Source organism: Barbatula barbatula, assembly GCF_947034865.1.
Source record: "Barbatula barbatula genome assembly, chromosome: 4".
Classification (NCBI taxonomy): domain Eukaryota; kingdom Metazoa; phylum Chordata; class Actinopteri; order Cypriniformes; family Nemacheilidae; genus Barbatula; species Barbatula barbatula.
Genome location: NC_136768.1, coordinates 27,474,885 through 27,490,253, shown reverse-complemented (window position 1 = coordinate 27,490,253; position 15,369 = coordinate 27,474,885). Strand labels below are relative to the sequence as shown.

General features: G+C 39.2%; 3 protein-coding genes across 3 annotated transcripts in view; 1 reads left to right on the top strand and 2 right to left on the bottom strand.

Annotated features, from left to right (window-relative positions):
- LOC306893339 (uncharacterized protein) overlaps window positions 1-13,064 on the top strand; it is a gene marked incomplete at its 5' end in the record, with an annotated part of 47,816 nt that extends 34,752 nt beyond the window's left edge. Inside the window, one exon of the mRNA XM_079455124.1 lies at window positions 12,704-13,064. Within this exon, the coding sequence (XP_079311250.1) occupies window positions 12,704-13,046 (343 nt within the window). The 3' untranslated portion in view covers window positions 13,047-13,064. The remainder of the gene's footprint in view (window positions 1-12,703) is intronic.
- A 518-nt stretch (window positions 13,065-13,582) lies between these two features.
- LOC306893371 (histone H3.2) lies at window positions 13,583-13,993 on the bottom strand (the record flags this gene model as incomplete). The annotated part of the gene is made up of 1 exon (XM_079455160.1): window positions 13,583-13,993. The coding sequence occupies one exon, from the start codon at window positions 13,991-13,993 to the stop codon at window positions 13,583-13,585; it is 411 nt and encodes a 136-aa protein (XP_079311286.1).
- Window positions 13,994-14,653: 660 nt separating this feature from the next.
- On the bottom strand, window positions 14,654-15,040 carry LOC306893382 (histone H2A-like; the record flags this gene model as incomplete). The annotated part of the gene is made up of 1 exon (XM_079455171.1): window positions 14,654-15,040. One exon carries the CDS (start codon window positions 15,038-15,040, stop codon window positions 14,654-14,656), a length of 387 nt encoding a protein of 128 aa, XP_079311297.1.
- Window positions 15,041-15,369: the final 329 nt, after the last annotated feature.

Sequence of the window (15,369 nt, the reverse complement as noted above, 5' to 3'; positions counted from 1 at the left end):
ACTAGTTTCAACTAAAGCCAGAACACCACCTGTTGAGAGAAGAGAGATGGAATATTTTTTTATTTTTTCTCATTTGTGTGTCAAGTATTCACAGAAGAGGTGTGTTGTAAGTAGTTTTTTGAAGGTTGTGAGAGATGTGGTTGACCGGACCACATTAGGAAGAATGTTTGCGCCACACAAAAAACCCCATGTAAGCCGCCATTGATGTATTTCTTCTTCTTCATTGTGTTTGGATGTACACGCGTATACCACACCCCCACACATAATACACATGTGCACGATGTCGTTTTCTCATTCTTGCGTACTTCGGCGTTTACACGGAAATGAGAACACGGTGGTTTTCAAAAAGGTTTGGGTTACCAGTCCCCTAAAACGGTCTCGTGTAAACCGGCCCTTACCGTGTCGGTGTCATGTCCTGTTTGTCTCAGTTTCTACATTACAGCTTTCTCAGCACAACATCTTTGTTTTCATAAAACATTTACATACGCTTGCAAAGCTTCATTCTCTACACAAATGCTGTGTCTAGTTGGAGTTTTTGTGTTAAGACAGCATATTCCTATCATGCGGGGCTGATGTACACCTTTAAACATATAAATCCTAAAATGTGTTTTTTTCAGAATCTTAATTTCTAATTGATAACAGCTTTTGGAAAACATATTGTGTTAGTTGTCCATAAAACGACTTTAATCTCACACTGTATTTTCACACATAACTAAACACACGTGTGAACAAACACTGCACTATTACAAACACCCGATTCCAATGGATTTTAGTGTTGGATGACCCAACAAAGGATTTAATTTCTATTACAGCAAGCAAGCAATACGATCTTGACATTAAAATAAAAAAAACACTGAGTGCATTGTTTGCAGCAGTAATAGTAGACGCAAAAGTGATTTTGATTTAATACAATAAACATAAAAACAAATCAAACACTTTTAACACGTATTCAATGGTTACTTGCTATCAGGGTTCTTTTATCACTTGACATCAAGACAGCATTGGATTTCGGTGTCAATCATATTTTCATCGACCAAAATAAAACGTTTGCACAACGTTGATGTTAGAGTCCAACATTCTTCTGCCGTTCAGGTGATAAACTAGGCCTGCCGGGTTAGACATGTGTTGACAGATTATTTTCAACGGCAAATGACATGGAGTTACAGAGAAAAATATTTCAACACACAAAAGAAAACCGCCTGAAACTCTACAGAGACTCAAGTAGCCATAGTCACCATTGTTGAGTTTCATACACTGATTCTAACTGTTTTGTGATAATAATGTTTTCTTTTGTTAGTCCATAACACTGCTGTAATCTCTTTAAACTGTAGCATAGCACATAATAACAGAACACACTCAAGTCATTAAATAACTTCATAGAAACTTTCTGATCCCACTGATCTTAGTTCTTTTACAATATAAGTGTTTTAATACACAAGGCAGCTAAAAATCATTTAACATTAAAATTCCAGTCAAGAGCTCAACTAAATCAAACACTGATCACAATGACGGTGGTTTGTTGAAACTTCAACCTTTTTCTACATTAATAGCGAGTGCAACAGTGATTCAATAGAATTAACATTGACAAATCAGCTATTTTATGACTCAATGGTCGCTTGCTATCTGGGAAGGGCGTTCTCAGTTCTGACACTTAAAGGATGTTCGCTTGAATACGAGTATCTCATATAAAACAAAAGCTTGGATTAAAGATGTCTCAATTCATCGCCCCTTTAAGAATTTGGGTTTCAAAATCAACCTCAGCAAGAATTTGCAAACTCAACAGATCTTGTTGTTAGGCATGATGCTGGACTCGGCACACTTTTGTTTCGGAAACTGATAGGCCACGTTCAGTTCCACTCTTGGACCTCTCTGTGGTCCCGTGAGCTCTGCGTGGACTGTCGTTCAAGCCGCTCAAGTCTACTGACTCGCGATCTCTGTTGCTAAAATCTGCCCTCCGTCTCGCACTGGCTTCGGTGAAGCGAGTCGGCAATCTACATGCATCATGCAACTGTGTTTAGTGCTTGTACATATGGTGGGCTTTAAAGGGTCCGTACGAGAGTCCATGTCTCCGGTTCACATGCATTCTAAAGGAGTAGCACGGCATGATGGGATAGGATTCCCATAGCGTTTGCAACCATGGAAAGGGAATGATAAGGTTACTCACTCAACCTGGTTCCCTGAGATAACGTAGCAGGCTAGGCTACATTTGCCACGCAGCGAGTTTGTACATCGCACTTCAATGGAATATGGGACTGAACGGGTCCGGCACGGACTTAAAGGAGTAGTTCACCTTCAAATGAAGATTATGTCATCATTTGCACACCCACTTATCATTTTAAACCTATATGACTTTATTATTTTCTGTAAAACACAAGAGACGATATTTAGAACAATCATGTGTTGTTACTGTGAGCAAGTCATCTGCTGGTGTTATGGAAATATCAGTGAAAAGAGTAGGTAATAATGTGATATTTGATGATTTTCAGTGTAAGTTATTTCTTCTCCTGAAGCTCACAGGCCCTGGAGGGCTTCTGAAATGAGTTTCCTCTGTAATTGCACGTGTACATTTAGTTATTTTGCTGTAGTATTTTCTTTCATTGTGTAAGCAGGACGGTACAAAGGGTCATTGAAATACAAAGGTCTTTTTTGTTGTAGTTGTAGAAAAATGTTGACTTTCTTGATCTGTGCATTTTAGGAGGTTTGGCGTGCAAATGACATTGCATGAGCTAAAACCATGTCTGTTTTTCTTGTTTATTTTACAAATTACCAAATTGAAATACAATCTATGCTTCATAAAAGATCATTTGGGTTTGGTAAGCGAGTGATAACAGAATTTCAATCAATGATGAAAGTTGCAGACACTTTTTTATTATATACTGTGTATATATGTTAAATTAGAATATTATTCAAACAGAATTTAAGATTGATAATTTATTTTTAAAATGATACATTTGAAATAATTCATAATAATAATAATAATAATGTTGTTTTAATAGATTGAACACACCTGAGTCAATAAAGCCATGCGGTTTAGCATGAACAAGTGAAGATCTGGTAATGTTTTTGCATCGTCACATAAACAATATTCAGCATTTTGTAGTTTGTATCAGTAAATATTACAATCGGTTGACACGGTTTTGTTATTTAAATCTTGACGAGGGTCAAACGCGCCCAAATCGGGAGCGCAAACTTCTGAGTGCTCTTGAAAGAGGAGAAAGCAACGCAACCGGTGCTTTACACGTGTTTTTAGATGTGACATGTGAACGGCCCATTAACATTTCTATAATAAAACATTCAACATTAAGCTACTTACATCTCGCTCTTTCACTGTTAAACTGACCTCGGCTTTGGTCAACTCCTGCCTTCCTTTATTTTAATGGACAGTAATCCTCACCTCCTTACCTTTCATTGGACAGTAATCCTTGCCTTCCTTCATTTGATTGGCCAACTCAATCAGATTGAGCACTGTTAGAAGGCAGATCTGAGATCAGTTATCTAGGCTTTCTACAATATTGGCAGCAATAAATACAGTTTGTTCTATTAGGCAACTTGTTTAGTTCACACCATGGAAAAACGACTGAGGTGCGAACGCTTTGGATAGAAGCGTTTGCTAAATGACTAGACGTTAAGAAAATGTAAATGATAAGCAAAGACAGTTGTTTAGAAGAAAGGAAGTCGGTCTTCAGACAGTAAAACATCTTCAGTTAAACCTTGAACCGAACTGATAGGGAAGTAAAATGTGAAATCTGTTTTATTTGATGTTTTACATCCAATGAGTTATGATGTGATTTGTGATGTAAAATACAAGCCATGCCTTATAGCTTGGTACAATGATCATGATGAAAGTCCTTTGTTCCTTTTACATGCATTAACAAGTCTGCATTTGGCAGACGCATATATCCAAAGCCACTTACTTTACATCATACTATAGAATTGTTTCTGAGTATGTGCAATCCCTGGGATGAACCCATTACCTTGCCGTTGCTAACACCATATTCTAACGCAGGGTTATTGAAATACTGAGATCTATTGTCAGTTAATGCATAAACTAATAGCACATTATTGTAAAGTATGTGTTATGGAAAATACACAACAAATGTTATAAAAGTTGTTTAATTTGATGAATGATTTCATTGTATAAACACTGATGGTTCCGTGCGGCTGTGGAGATTATATGAATGTATTCCAAACCAATGCACCCCGGTAGACCCAAACCATTCAATTCATGTTAAAAACTGTTGATTTGTCTTTTTTCATCAAACCACCATTATTAAGATCCGTCCTATAATCACAATATTGAATGATGAATATTTAAGCCTAAGGAAAATATTTGTTTTAAGCAACGTTTCTGTAGAATGTTGAAGAAATACAAACTATGTGAGGAATGAAAATGAAATGTATTTACAGGCTGACAGCATGTCAGAGACTTCACATACAGTACATACTTCACATTTAACACAAACACTCCTTCGACTGAAAAGTAAAGGTTTCATCACCTCCTGGAGTCAAGCTTAAGGCAACTCGAGCTCATGGGAAGAACATGAAGACATTTCACGAGTCGCCGTAAATACAGCACAGTCGTCTTTATTCACAGCGGAAGAACATTGCAAACCAGCGAGCGATCTATCTGTTGTCATTTATGGGTAAATGAAAGAGTTCTCGTTTCTCATGAAGTCACTTTTATTAGACACATTGTGTAATAAAATACGCTTCTTCCGAGCTTACCTGATTCCTAAAAAAATGATGTTGTCTTTAAAAACAATGAAATCTTAGCAATGACGGTGAACAAAACATTAGCGTGCAGGTTGGGTAACAGAGTCAATCTCAAAAATAAAACGCATCGCAGCATGAATATTTACATGCTCTCGGAAAATTTATAATTCCCAAGGAAATTGATGGAGTTAAATATTAAAACAAATGTTGTAATGCTACTATATCCAATGTGAATTATTGAATAAAGGCAGCAGAAGTGCCACTATTGTTGAGGTTTGTAGAACAAGTGTTGGACGTGTGATACACATGAAGGATTTTCTCCAATGATTTCTATTGATTTATTACATCAAACTGTAGAGTCAACCCTGATTCAGTTCATGAAATTCACATCCACATCTCTAGCGACACACATTTAACATCTGTGATGTGGTTCTGTGGGTGTCATGACGTCTATCGCCCAGCCCACTGTGGAGATCTATTTAAAGCTGGTCTGGTAGATGAGCGTATCTCTCTCTGTCTCAGACTGAAGACCTGCCCATCATCAGATCCAGAGCTGAACACTTCCCAGGTAAGAACACTTACTGAATTATAGATTGTATATTATAGTGTAAAAAAGATCATCTGATTTACAATTAAATGGCGTCGATTTATTAAGGTTTCACCAAATACACTCATACAAGATCAGAATAATAAAAAGCAATATTTATAAAAACCTTTGTTTTGTGTATCTATTATACAAATTGCTTAATGTTAAATTAAGCTGTCAACGTTAACAAGTTAATGAAGCTTCTTGAAGAGGTTTTGCGCATCAAATAACGTTATTCAAAACTTGCGATTGCTGTAAAAGTGAAAGTGATTTGAAGTGAGTGTTCCATACTTGGATTTTGCGCACGGGAGCTATAGATGGCCTACAAAACCAGCATCCAATTCGATGGAAGCACTTATGGTCTGTTATTCTGTGTTGCAGGTTTAGGCACAATGCAAAGCTGCATTCAAAAAAAAAATGGTGTCGATATCTGTGGAGTACGCTACAGCGTTTACATAGTTCGCGCTGATCTCGGCTACTATATAAAGACAAATGACATAGAGAAGGGTTCCAACATCGAGCGTTGTAAACTGCACCATTCCTGCCTCGGAGATCATTATGTTGGTCATATTAATGACTCGTTTTACATCATTAAAGATACTTCCTACCGCAGAGTCACAGATCTGTCAACAGACAGCGGATCTGAATGCAAAGAAATCCAACCCCAGTACCAGAATGGAGACCACTACTTCTCAGTCTGGGGAAAGTTTTACATCATTTTCAAAGACCAAAACATTTACAGAAAAACAACCAAACTAACTTCTCCAGATTATCAGGAATTTGAGCTGAATGATGGCCTCAGTGATGGTCTGTTTTATTGGGGACGGAAACTGCACTTCTTCATGATGAGGATGAACTCAACTTGGGGAGCCGAATACATCAGCGGCTTTAACTTCAACTCCGATCCTAATGATTCCTCTGCTTCTGTCCACATTGATATCTTGAACTTTCTGCCTGGTGGTCTGTCTGTGAATAAAGGTGAGCCCACTGGCAGGTGGGTGTTTGTGAAGAAAATAGATAATAATAGAGACACAATAATGAACTGGGAGAATAAAATAAGCAAAAAGGTGGGATGCAGTAAGGAGATGATTAGTGAGGTCACGCAAAACTGGAAGGAGACGACCGAAGTAAAGTTGGACCTTGTAGCTAAAATTGTGAAAGCCCATTGCAGTTATTCTTTAGAAGTCGGAGGTTCACAAGTCAACACTGAGAAGGTAAAGTGGATTGAAGAAACTGAAGAAGTAGAACAAATGAAACTGGAGATACAGCCATTCAAGTCTTTACTCCAGTATCAGTACGTGGTCAGTATTGATGGAAAACCAATGTTGTTCTGCAGTGATGTAAAGTTTGAAGAAATTACGTACACTCCCGGTGAATTCCCGATGGAATATGAAGAACAATGAGAAATCATCAGGTGTGAAGAAAACCAAGTGCTTCTGTTCAGTAAAGCTTGGTCAAGAAATGATAAGCATTGCTTTAAACGTAGAGAGAGAGAGAGAGAGAGAGAGAGAGAGAGAGAGAGAGAGAGAGAGTGAGAGTGAGAGTGAGAGTGAGAGTGAGAGTGAGAGTGAGAGAGAGAGAGAGAGAGAGAGAGAGAGAGAAGGCTGCTACTGTATAGTTTAATATCGCAGTTTTATAATACAATAGAATGAAGCTATAAAGTAAGTTCATAAAGTATCTATCATAGCCATTAATGAAACATTTAAATATAACTCTACTTGCCAGAGTAGTCAAATATTAGCTGGTTAGAGTGGTTTTCTGTATGGTTTCTGTTTATCTTCTGTTGTTTATAATCACTAATATACGCACACTTTACATGATTTAGTGGTAAGCCAGTCAACAGATGTATATTTATGTCTGTATAATCAAAAAGCCAAAGGAAATAGTGGCGATGTAAAGCAGGGTTTTTGTATTCTGGGAAATAAATAACAAGTTGTATCAGCATTTAAGGATTAAGTGGAACAATTAGATTTCTGAGAGTTTAAATATAATTTTAAGAAATTGCTTCTATATAGTAAACAATCTGAACAATGAAGTGGTACTGTTTATGTTTTGTTAATATACTATCGTTTGCAATATCATGTATGTTTAAATGTATATGTATTTCTTTTCTATATTATTAACTGTTATGTTAAGGTGGATTGCAATTATTATTGATTTGTTGTATTTTCTTTTTATAAACTTTGCCTAAGAACATCTGGCAAAAGACCAATAAAACTAACATTCCAAAGATGTTTATTAATGTCTCTTTTGAATTAAACAATAAACAACAACAACAAACAATGTGAATTCCAGCCCAAATCTGGGGTCTGTTTCAATAAGGAGGTTCAAAGAGTTAAAGGAGGGGTGGGTGATTTGTAAAAATGCTAACTTTAGCCTGCTAGCACTGGAATTATAATCCCACCCTCTGTGCGATTTGCCGTCCAAAGCCACGCCTCCTCCAAACACATGAATGTATTTCGTAAATCCACGTAATGAATTACAAACTAAATTAATTAAATTCTTCTTGGAGCACACTATACATACCTGTCCAAACGAAAGAGATCGTCTTCCATGCCCACCGGCCGGGAGCGGTAAAAGCTGTGTTGTGTCCAGTCCTGGAATGTATAATGGTTCTCAACTGATTTGACGCCACATTTTCCCATGGTCATCAAGCCGTGACCTACTTTTTAGGACAGGGTAGGCTTGTTTGAGAATCTGCGCAGAACCGATCACCGGTGATCACGGCGAGCTGCATGCCGGTTAGAAAAGTGTCCGAGTTACGTCCGCCTTGCTCTGACGTCATGCTGCCAAAAAACTCTCGAGGCGGCTGTGTCGGATTGAGCAGTCGAGCGCAGTTGCTCTCCTCCGACTGCGCTGTTCAAAAGCATGATGGGAAACGACTGACTGACGACACAGCTTCATGCTCATTGGCTGAGAATGTCGACTGATACATTTTCTCTTCATTCTAAGAATTAGATTACGCATCTGTTAATTTATATTTACATGCCTGGTGAAGTTAAGAATTGGGACATGCGTTTATTTTATATTTCTCTTCATTAGAATTCTTCCTTGTTGTAATTTTTACTTTATTATATTGTATGTTTGTGTGAATTAATAAATCAATACATATCTAATACATATCTAAATGGACTGTTTAGACATTATGCCTCATCTTTGTGTGGTTTCATCTGAGAAGTGTCTGGGTCTTAAAACAAGGGAAGAAATTCTGAAGAATGTTTGCTACAATACAGCTTTGACTTGCATGGTATGGAAAAATACTATGGACGTGAAATGGTGGCAGAAATCTGCTTGTTATTAAATATGATAAACATTTGTTATGACCTCTGTCTCTCAAAAGCAACTTGCTTTTTACTTCATTTACCATTTGTTTATACAATCCTTGAAAATGTCTTACATGTTATTGTGTTGTTTATTTGTGAGCTGTTTATTTGGACATTATTTGACAGTACATTCAGTGATTATTATTGTAACCATCTTCATGTAAAAACAGTGGTATTTCGATTACATTCACTTCGTCTGCGATAAAAAACGCGACCGCGATCTCCTCCATTCTTCACGTTTAACAAGCGACAAAACAGCGAGATTCACGAAGTGTCCGACTTCAAAGGTCTTTTTTGACTCCTCCCCCCATATACTGCAGCCGCCTCCTCTCACCTACATTACAGGCGCATCACAAACAAGCCTCTTGACTTAACATGTAAATCACTCGCGCTTGACGCCTCATTCGCGCTCGGTGTGAACACACAGTAAGGCTATTAAACAGTCCCAAACTAGTTTTTCTATGTTTTTAGTTTTTTTTGAGCCACCGCCGTAATATAATGTGCAAAATAACAGAGAGCGAAAATAATATGGCATTTTGGGGTTATAGAGAAAAGAGTTACCATGGTGAATACACAACATTAACAAATGAACTGTTGACGAAATATAAATATTAATATCAAACCTTCATGTAAATCCTTTCCAGCTAACATAGGGGGTAGCAGTTATGTGAATTTTTGGTGCTTTAGCTTTATTTTGGCACGTTGCACGCCATGCTCGTAGTTTGGTTTGCGCTTCTGTGAAGACAGCACGCTCCATCGCATTTACGTGAGTATAGCACTTTAAAACATCTGACAGGACACGATTATCGGAGGTGAAAGACATATAAGTTTGGTTTGAGTATAAGTTAAAACGCATCTCTTCTGTCAACATTCTGTCAGAATAAAAACTAAAGCATACATACTACAAAACACTGGGTAAACAGACTTGTTTTACAGGAATTTAGGCAACTGTCAAGCTGGAAGATTAACTCTTCGAAACCTGCTGTTCACCAACCTGGTCAAACTGGTTTTCTAGGCTGACCAGCTAAAGAAGTATCTGAAAGCCCCTCAAAAACTAGCCTGCTTTAACAGTACAAAACAAAGCCTTGAGCCTTTCATGGGGCTGTTGAATACGACAAATAGAGAATATAAATACACGCATGGACTCTCTCTCTCTCTGAAAACACTGATGGAGTGTTAAAAACACTCCCAACGACTGCAAATACTTCAACATTCATTACTGAATCAGACAAGTTAAACACTGACCTGAGAACAGCAGCATATGAACAAGTCTTTCCATTGCCGATGGCTTTACAGTATGAAATTAATCTGAGACAGTAAAAATATTGAATAAAAAGTAAATACGTTTGCAATCATTTAGTTTGTGTTCGTCCGTCATTTTCCTACACAAATGTCAACGAGTCATCTTTACACAAAGGTATTCCCAGTTTATTGGTACAGTGTTATTTGTTTTTTTTACTCGATTCAAGTAGTGTATGATGTAAATGACGTGGATAACGCTACATGATGTAAACATGATAATGTTAACTCATTAACTTCATGTGATGTTATTTCGGGAGACATCTTAAACATTTTGTCAAATATGCATGATGTCAAATACATGTATGGCAGAACAAAATGAAGAAAAAGAGCGAGAAGAACATGTGTATTATTTTTATTTCTAGTTTGTAACTTTTTGAATTCTTATTAACAATGAAGTCAGCAAAGCTATGCCATTAGGAAAGAAACTATAGGATTGAACTTTCTGAAACCATGTCATCATACTGTACTTGGCAGTACGCAGAGATTCTGTTTGGAGTTTCTCTCTTTGTTCTTTTTGTTTGATTCTGTGATTTATCTCACTGTTTTTTTACATTTTGCCTAATTTAGTTGTTTGTGCTGCAATCCTGGTTTGTTGACCGGTGCACTGAAACTTTGTTGCAGTATGTTTTTGGGTTAAACACAACTCACAAGAAACACAATATCTGATTAACTGCTACACATGCATGCTCTGTTGACCGAGGTGCAAAGGCAAATGTTCTTCCACATTTGTATACCGCCTTACCTGAAAGCCTCTGATGAGATGATGAGATGCAAATGTATGGAAAAATGTTGAATCATGATTAAATGTAAAATGTACCTGATAAGGACAATACGTTACTATTATTATAAAAGGCATGTGTTTTAGCACTTTAGCCCAAAGGTTCACTAGAAGTGGCTGTTAACGGTACTGGCTTACATACGTCCTCTACGTCACTGTAAAATATAACATTTGATATTTTGAAAAACAGCCTTATCTGTGTATGCTCTCTATTTAGCAGTTATTAAGAGATTATTTATTGTGGGTATATCTTTGGGATCATTGTGTATTATTTCTGTAAGTTTCACAACATCATACATATTTTTATTTAAAAGATGTACTGGAACACTGTCTTTATTCTCTTGACTGGATTGAATCTTAAAATGCTTTATTATAAAACGTGTTATATATCATGTTTCTTATTAGGGGTATAAATAGCTAATATAATCTAAACATAAACGTACTTGATTTGCTATTTTAAGAAAAATGTAAACATGCACATTTAGTTAACTTAAATATGTTCATTCTTATGTTTTTTATTTAAACAAATGAAGTGTTACTGAAAACTTTGTGTCAGTACAGTTTAATGCAGTACAGTTGGTTAACAAAATGAACTTTGTTTGGACTTGGCTGTGAAAGCAGAAAATATTGATTTAGGTTTTTAAGAAAAAAGTGATAGAAAAAGTCATCAGGGCCCCAGAAGAGCTTTAGGCCTGACAACACCCATCAGACAAGAGTCAAGACGAAAGAGAGAACCTCATGTTCCTCGCTACTCCACCTTACACATCACAATATTAGTTTAATAAAAAGAAAATTACGTTTTAAACTAAACAAAAACTTTCATTTAACATCAAGGGCAACTAACATGATAGAACCAACATCAGAATTGAGTATTCAAACAGCTCAAGGTATAACTATATGGACCCAAGATACAAGTGTAAATGAAAGTGTTATTAATATTTTCCTGGTTAATAAAATATTTAATATTTTATTTTTATATGTTAAAAAGACATTATAGTTCGACAGTGTCATCTTGTCTGTTCTGCTTTTATTTTGAAAAAGCGCCGTTCTTCTTCGGATGTTAAACTTCCCGCTACACCTGCTCACGTATCGTCTGAAGAACGGTAAAAACCTTAAAACCTTTTTAGTTTATTTATGACGCTCAACCATTTAAATCTCGTAAAGAAACAGTTTACATGGCGATTTACTTATTATTTGTATTGCTCGTACATGTTATTTCTAAGAGCTCCGAACTGTGATGGTGTGTCGAGCTCGAGAGCATGTTAGCTGACGGAGAAGCGGAATGTGAGTTTATATTATTGTCAGAAGGGATTTTAAGTTAAAGACAATATCAGTACTTCTTTTGTTTATTGCACATGTTATCAATATATAAACATTCTTTCTCTGAACAATTATAATGTATTGAATCTCATTTAAGCGAAGCATGTGATATTTAATATGTCATAAATGCTTAAAAATTTTTGTATTGTGTGTAAACATGATTTATATGTGAAGCTACATAGAAGCATTTTGTATTTCTTCTGTAGTTTTCATGGTGCTTATTGAGAGGAATAAATAAATTGACACCCGTTCTTGATGAATATAACCAAGGAGCAACAATAAGATCTTTTTGCTAGTTACGGATGCGGGTTGCCAGACTCCTGTGTTTGTTTCACTTATTGATTTAATACACGATTCCTAATAATAAGAGAAAATTACTGAAGATCACCTTGCGACCCCCTGGGGGTCCGGACCTCTACTTGAGGAACCCTTGTTCTGAGGTATTAATGCCGCCTGTTGGGAAAACCGCGTAAAAAAACAACTTTTAACATTTTAATTTCGTGTTTGAGCGACTGGCTGCAATTTCACTGAGGCCACAACAAGCGACCAAACTAACAGAACTTGAGCTCGTTTAAAGGAACCAGTGGGCGGCTCTTAAAAGAGCCTTTGGGTGGATAAACGCTTGATACGCGTCGCTTTACTTGGAGCTGGTGTACTTGGTGACGGCTTTGGTGCCCTCGGACACGGCGTGTTTGGCGAGCTCACCGGGCAGCAGCAGACGCACGGCGGTCTGGATCTCTCTGGACGTGATGGTGGAGCGCTTGTTGTAGTGCGCGAGACGAGAAGACTCGCCGGCGATGCGCTCGAAGATGTCGTTGACGAAAGAGTTCATGATGCCCATCGCCTTGGAAGAGATGCCGGTGTCGGGGTGGACCTGCTTGAGGACTTTGTACACGTAGATGGCGTAACTCTCCTTCCTGGACTTTCTGCGCTTCTTTCCTCCCTTCACGGCGGTCTTGGTGACGGCCTTCTTGGATCCCTTCTTGGGCGCGGGCTTGGCGGGTTCAGGCATGATGAAGAATAGACGAAGAATAACCGAGAGTCACCGCGCGGGGGTATTTATACACTCCAGCATGCAAATGTACAGCGTAACGTGCGCGCGCGCTCCCATTGCGCGTCTTCGTGGTCCAACCCCTTAAAATGTTCTATTGGTCAGCTCAGAGGACCAATGAAAGCGTTTCCCGCCCATGGCCTTGCGTTTGAAGGCGACCCTCCCCCGCGCGATTCAGTTTTCACTTCCGGCTCCTCTTGTGCTCTTCTATCAGTCTCGCGTTTGGACATTAATGTGCAAAAGTCCCTCATTGACCGAAACTTACACTTCTAGCGTGTTTGTGTTATTATTGGCAAATCGGTGGTTGCTTTACGGTCAGCACATGGATATTAATATTAAACATTTAGATCAAGTGTTAATGAACAAAACCGTTAAATCTGCTAATAAACTCTGTTGGGGCGAGTTTATCTCTCATATACGCTCGTGAGGGGATAAGCTGGAAATCGTCTCGTTCAGAACATGTGGTGGCTCTTAAAAGAGCCTTTGTGTTGTGGTCGAAGACGCGGGACTTAAGCGCGCTCTCCGCGGATGCGACGCGCCAGCTGGATGTCTTTGGGCATGATGGTCACTCTCTTGGCGTGGATGGCGCACAGGTTCGTGTCCTCGAACAGACCGACCAGATAAGCCTCGCTGGCCTCCTGCAGAGCCATGACGGCGGAGCTCTGGAAGCGCAGATCCGTCTTGAAGTCCTGAGCGATCTCTCTCACCAGACGCTGGAAAGGCAGTTTGCGGATCAGCAGCTCGGTGGACTTCTGGTAGCGGCGGATCTCTCTCAGTGCAACGGTGCCGGGCCTGTAACGATGAGGCTTCTTCACGCCGCCTGTGGCCGGTGCGCTCTTACGGGCGGCTTTAGTGGCGAGCTGCTTCCTCGGGGCTTTGCCGCCGGTGGACTTACGAGCGGTCTGCTTGGTTCTTGCCATCGCTGCGGTCTCTTCTGCGTCTAGAGCGGAATATCCTGACGTTGCGGAGCGCCTTTTTTTAAAGGCTGGGACGCGCAGTACGTCAAGGGCACGGAGATATGCGATTGGCTGACGTGTGACGTATGCTCGTGACAGAGCCAATGGCAGCGCGATATCTGTTCAAATGAAAGTGGCGGGATAATATACTGATAATAATATTATTATTTCTGAAAGTTAAAACAAATATTTATAAATTTTCAGAAATTAAACATTATCAGTTAAAGAGATATTAATAGAATAATAAAGTTTTATTAACGACGTGTGTGAGACAGTTTGAGTTAAAGTGCACATATTCTACTGTGTGTGTTATTCTGAAGCTTCATTCAATAAACGAGTTTTAAAGTGCGGCGAGTGTTTATATAGCGCGAGCTGCGCAGACAGACGCGTCTTCTTCAGTCATAACCTCCGGCGAGTCTGATCTCAACACTGTGAGGTTTAATGTCAGTTAGCTTTGTGTTTAGTACCAGTATCATAAAATCAAATAATAAACGTCAATAGTTAAATGACTAAATGGCTTATACGGACAACTACGATTTTAACAAATGACTTCTCTCTCTCATCGATAATGTGGGTGGCTCTTAAAAGAGCCTTTGGGTTCACAGCAGTCGACCTCCCGCCCGTCTACTTGGACTTCGCGGGCTTCTCGGTCTTCTTGGGCAGCAGCACGGCCTGGATGTTGGGCAGCACGCCGCCCTGAGCGATGGTCACTTTACCCAGAAGCTTGTTCAGCTCCTCGTCGTTGCGCACCGCCAGCTGCAGGTGACGGGGGATGATGCGGGTCTTCTTGTTGTCGCGAGCGGCGTTTCCTGCCAACTCGAGGATCTCGGCGGTCAGGTACTCGAGCACAGCGGCCAGATACACTGGAGCACCGGCGCCAACCCGCACCGCGTAGTTACCTTTACGCAGAAGCCTGTGGACGCGGCCCACGGGGAACTGAAGTCCGGCTCTTGAGGAGCGAGTCTTGGCCTTAGCTCTCGCTTTGCCGCCGGTTTTGCCTCTTCCGCTCATTGTATTTTCTTATGTTCTCACACTGAAATAATGCTTCTATGCTGCAGTTTCAGGCTTTAATACTGTCTGTCGGTCGCCTATTGGTTGGAGTCTGTTAAACTCTTAAACCAATCAGTTAACTTCCCGCCTCATATTTGTTGGCCGCGCACTGGTTCCTAAACACGGACCTTCATTCTTAACTTTAGCTTTTGACGTCACTTCCTGCCCGCCCTCATAACACAGACGCTGTTCCGCACTCTTGTTTCTAAATATGGATTTAACCTTCACTTACATTTCATTTAAATTATACAAAATACTTCATCTTCGTTTAAGCCCGGTATGGGTAAACT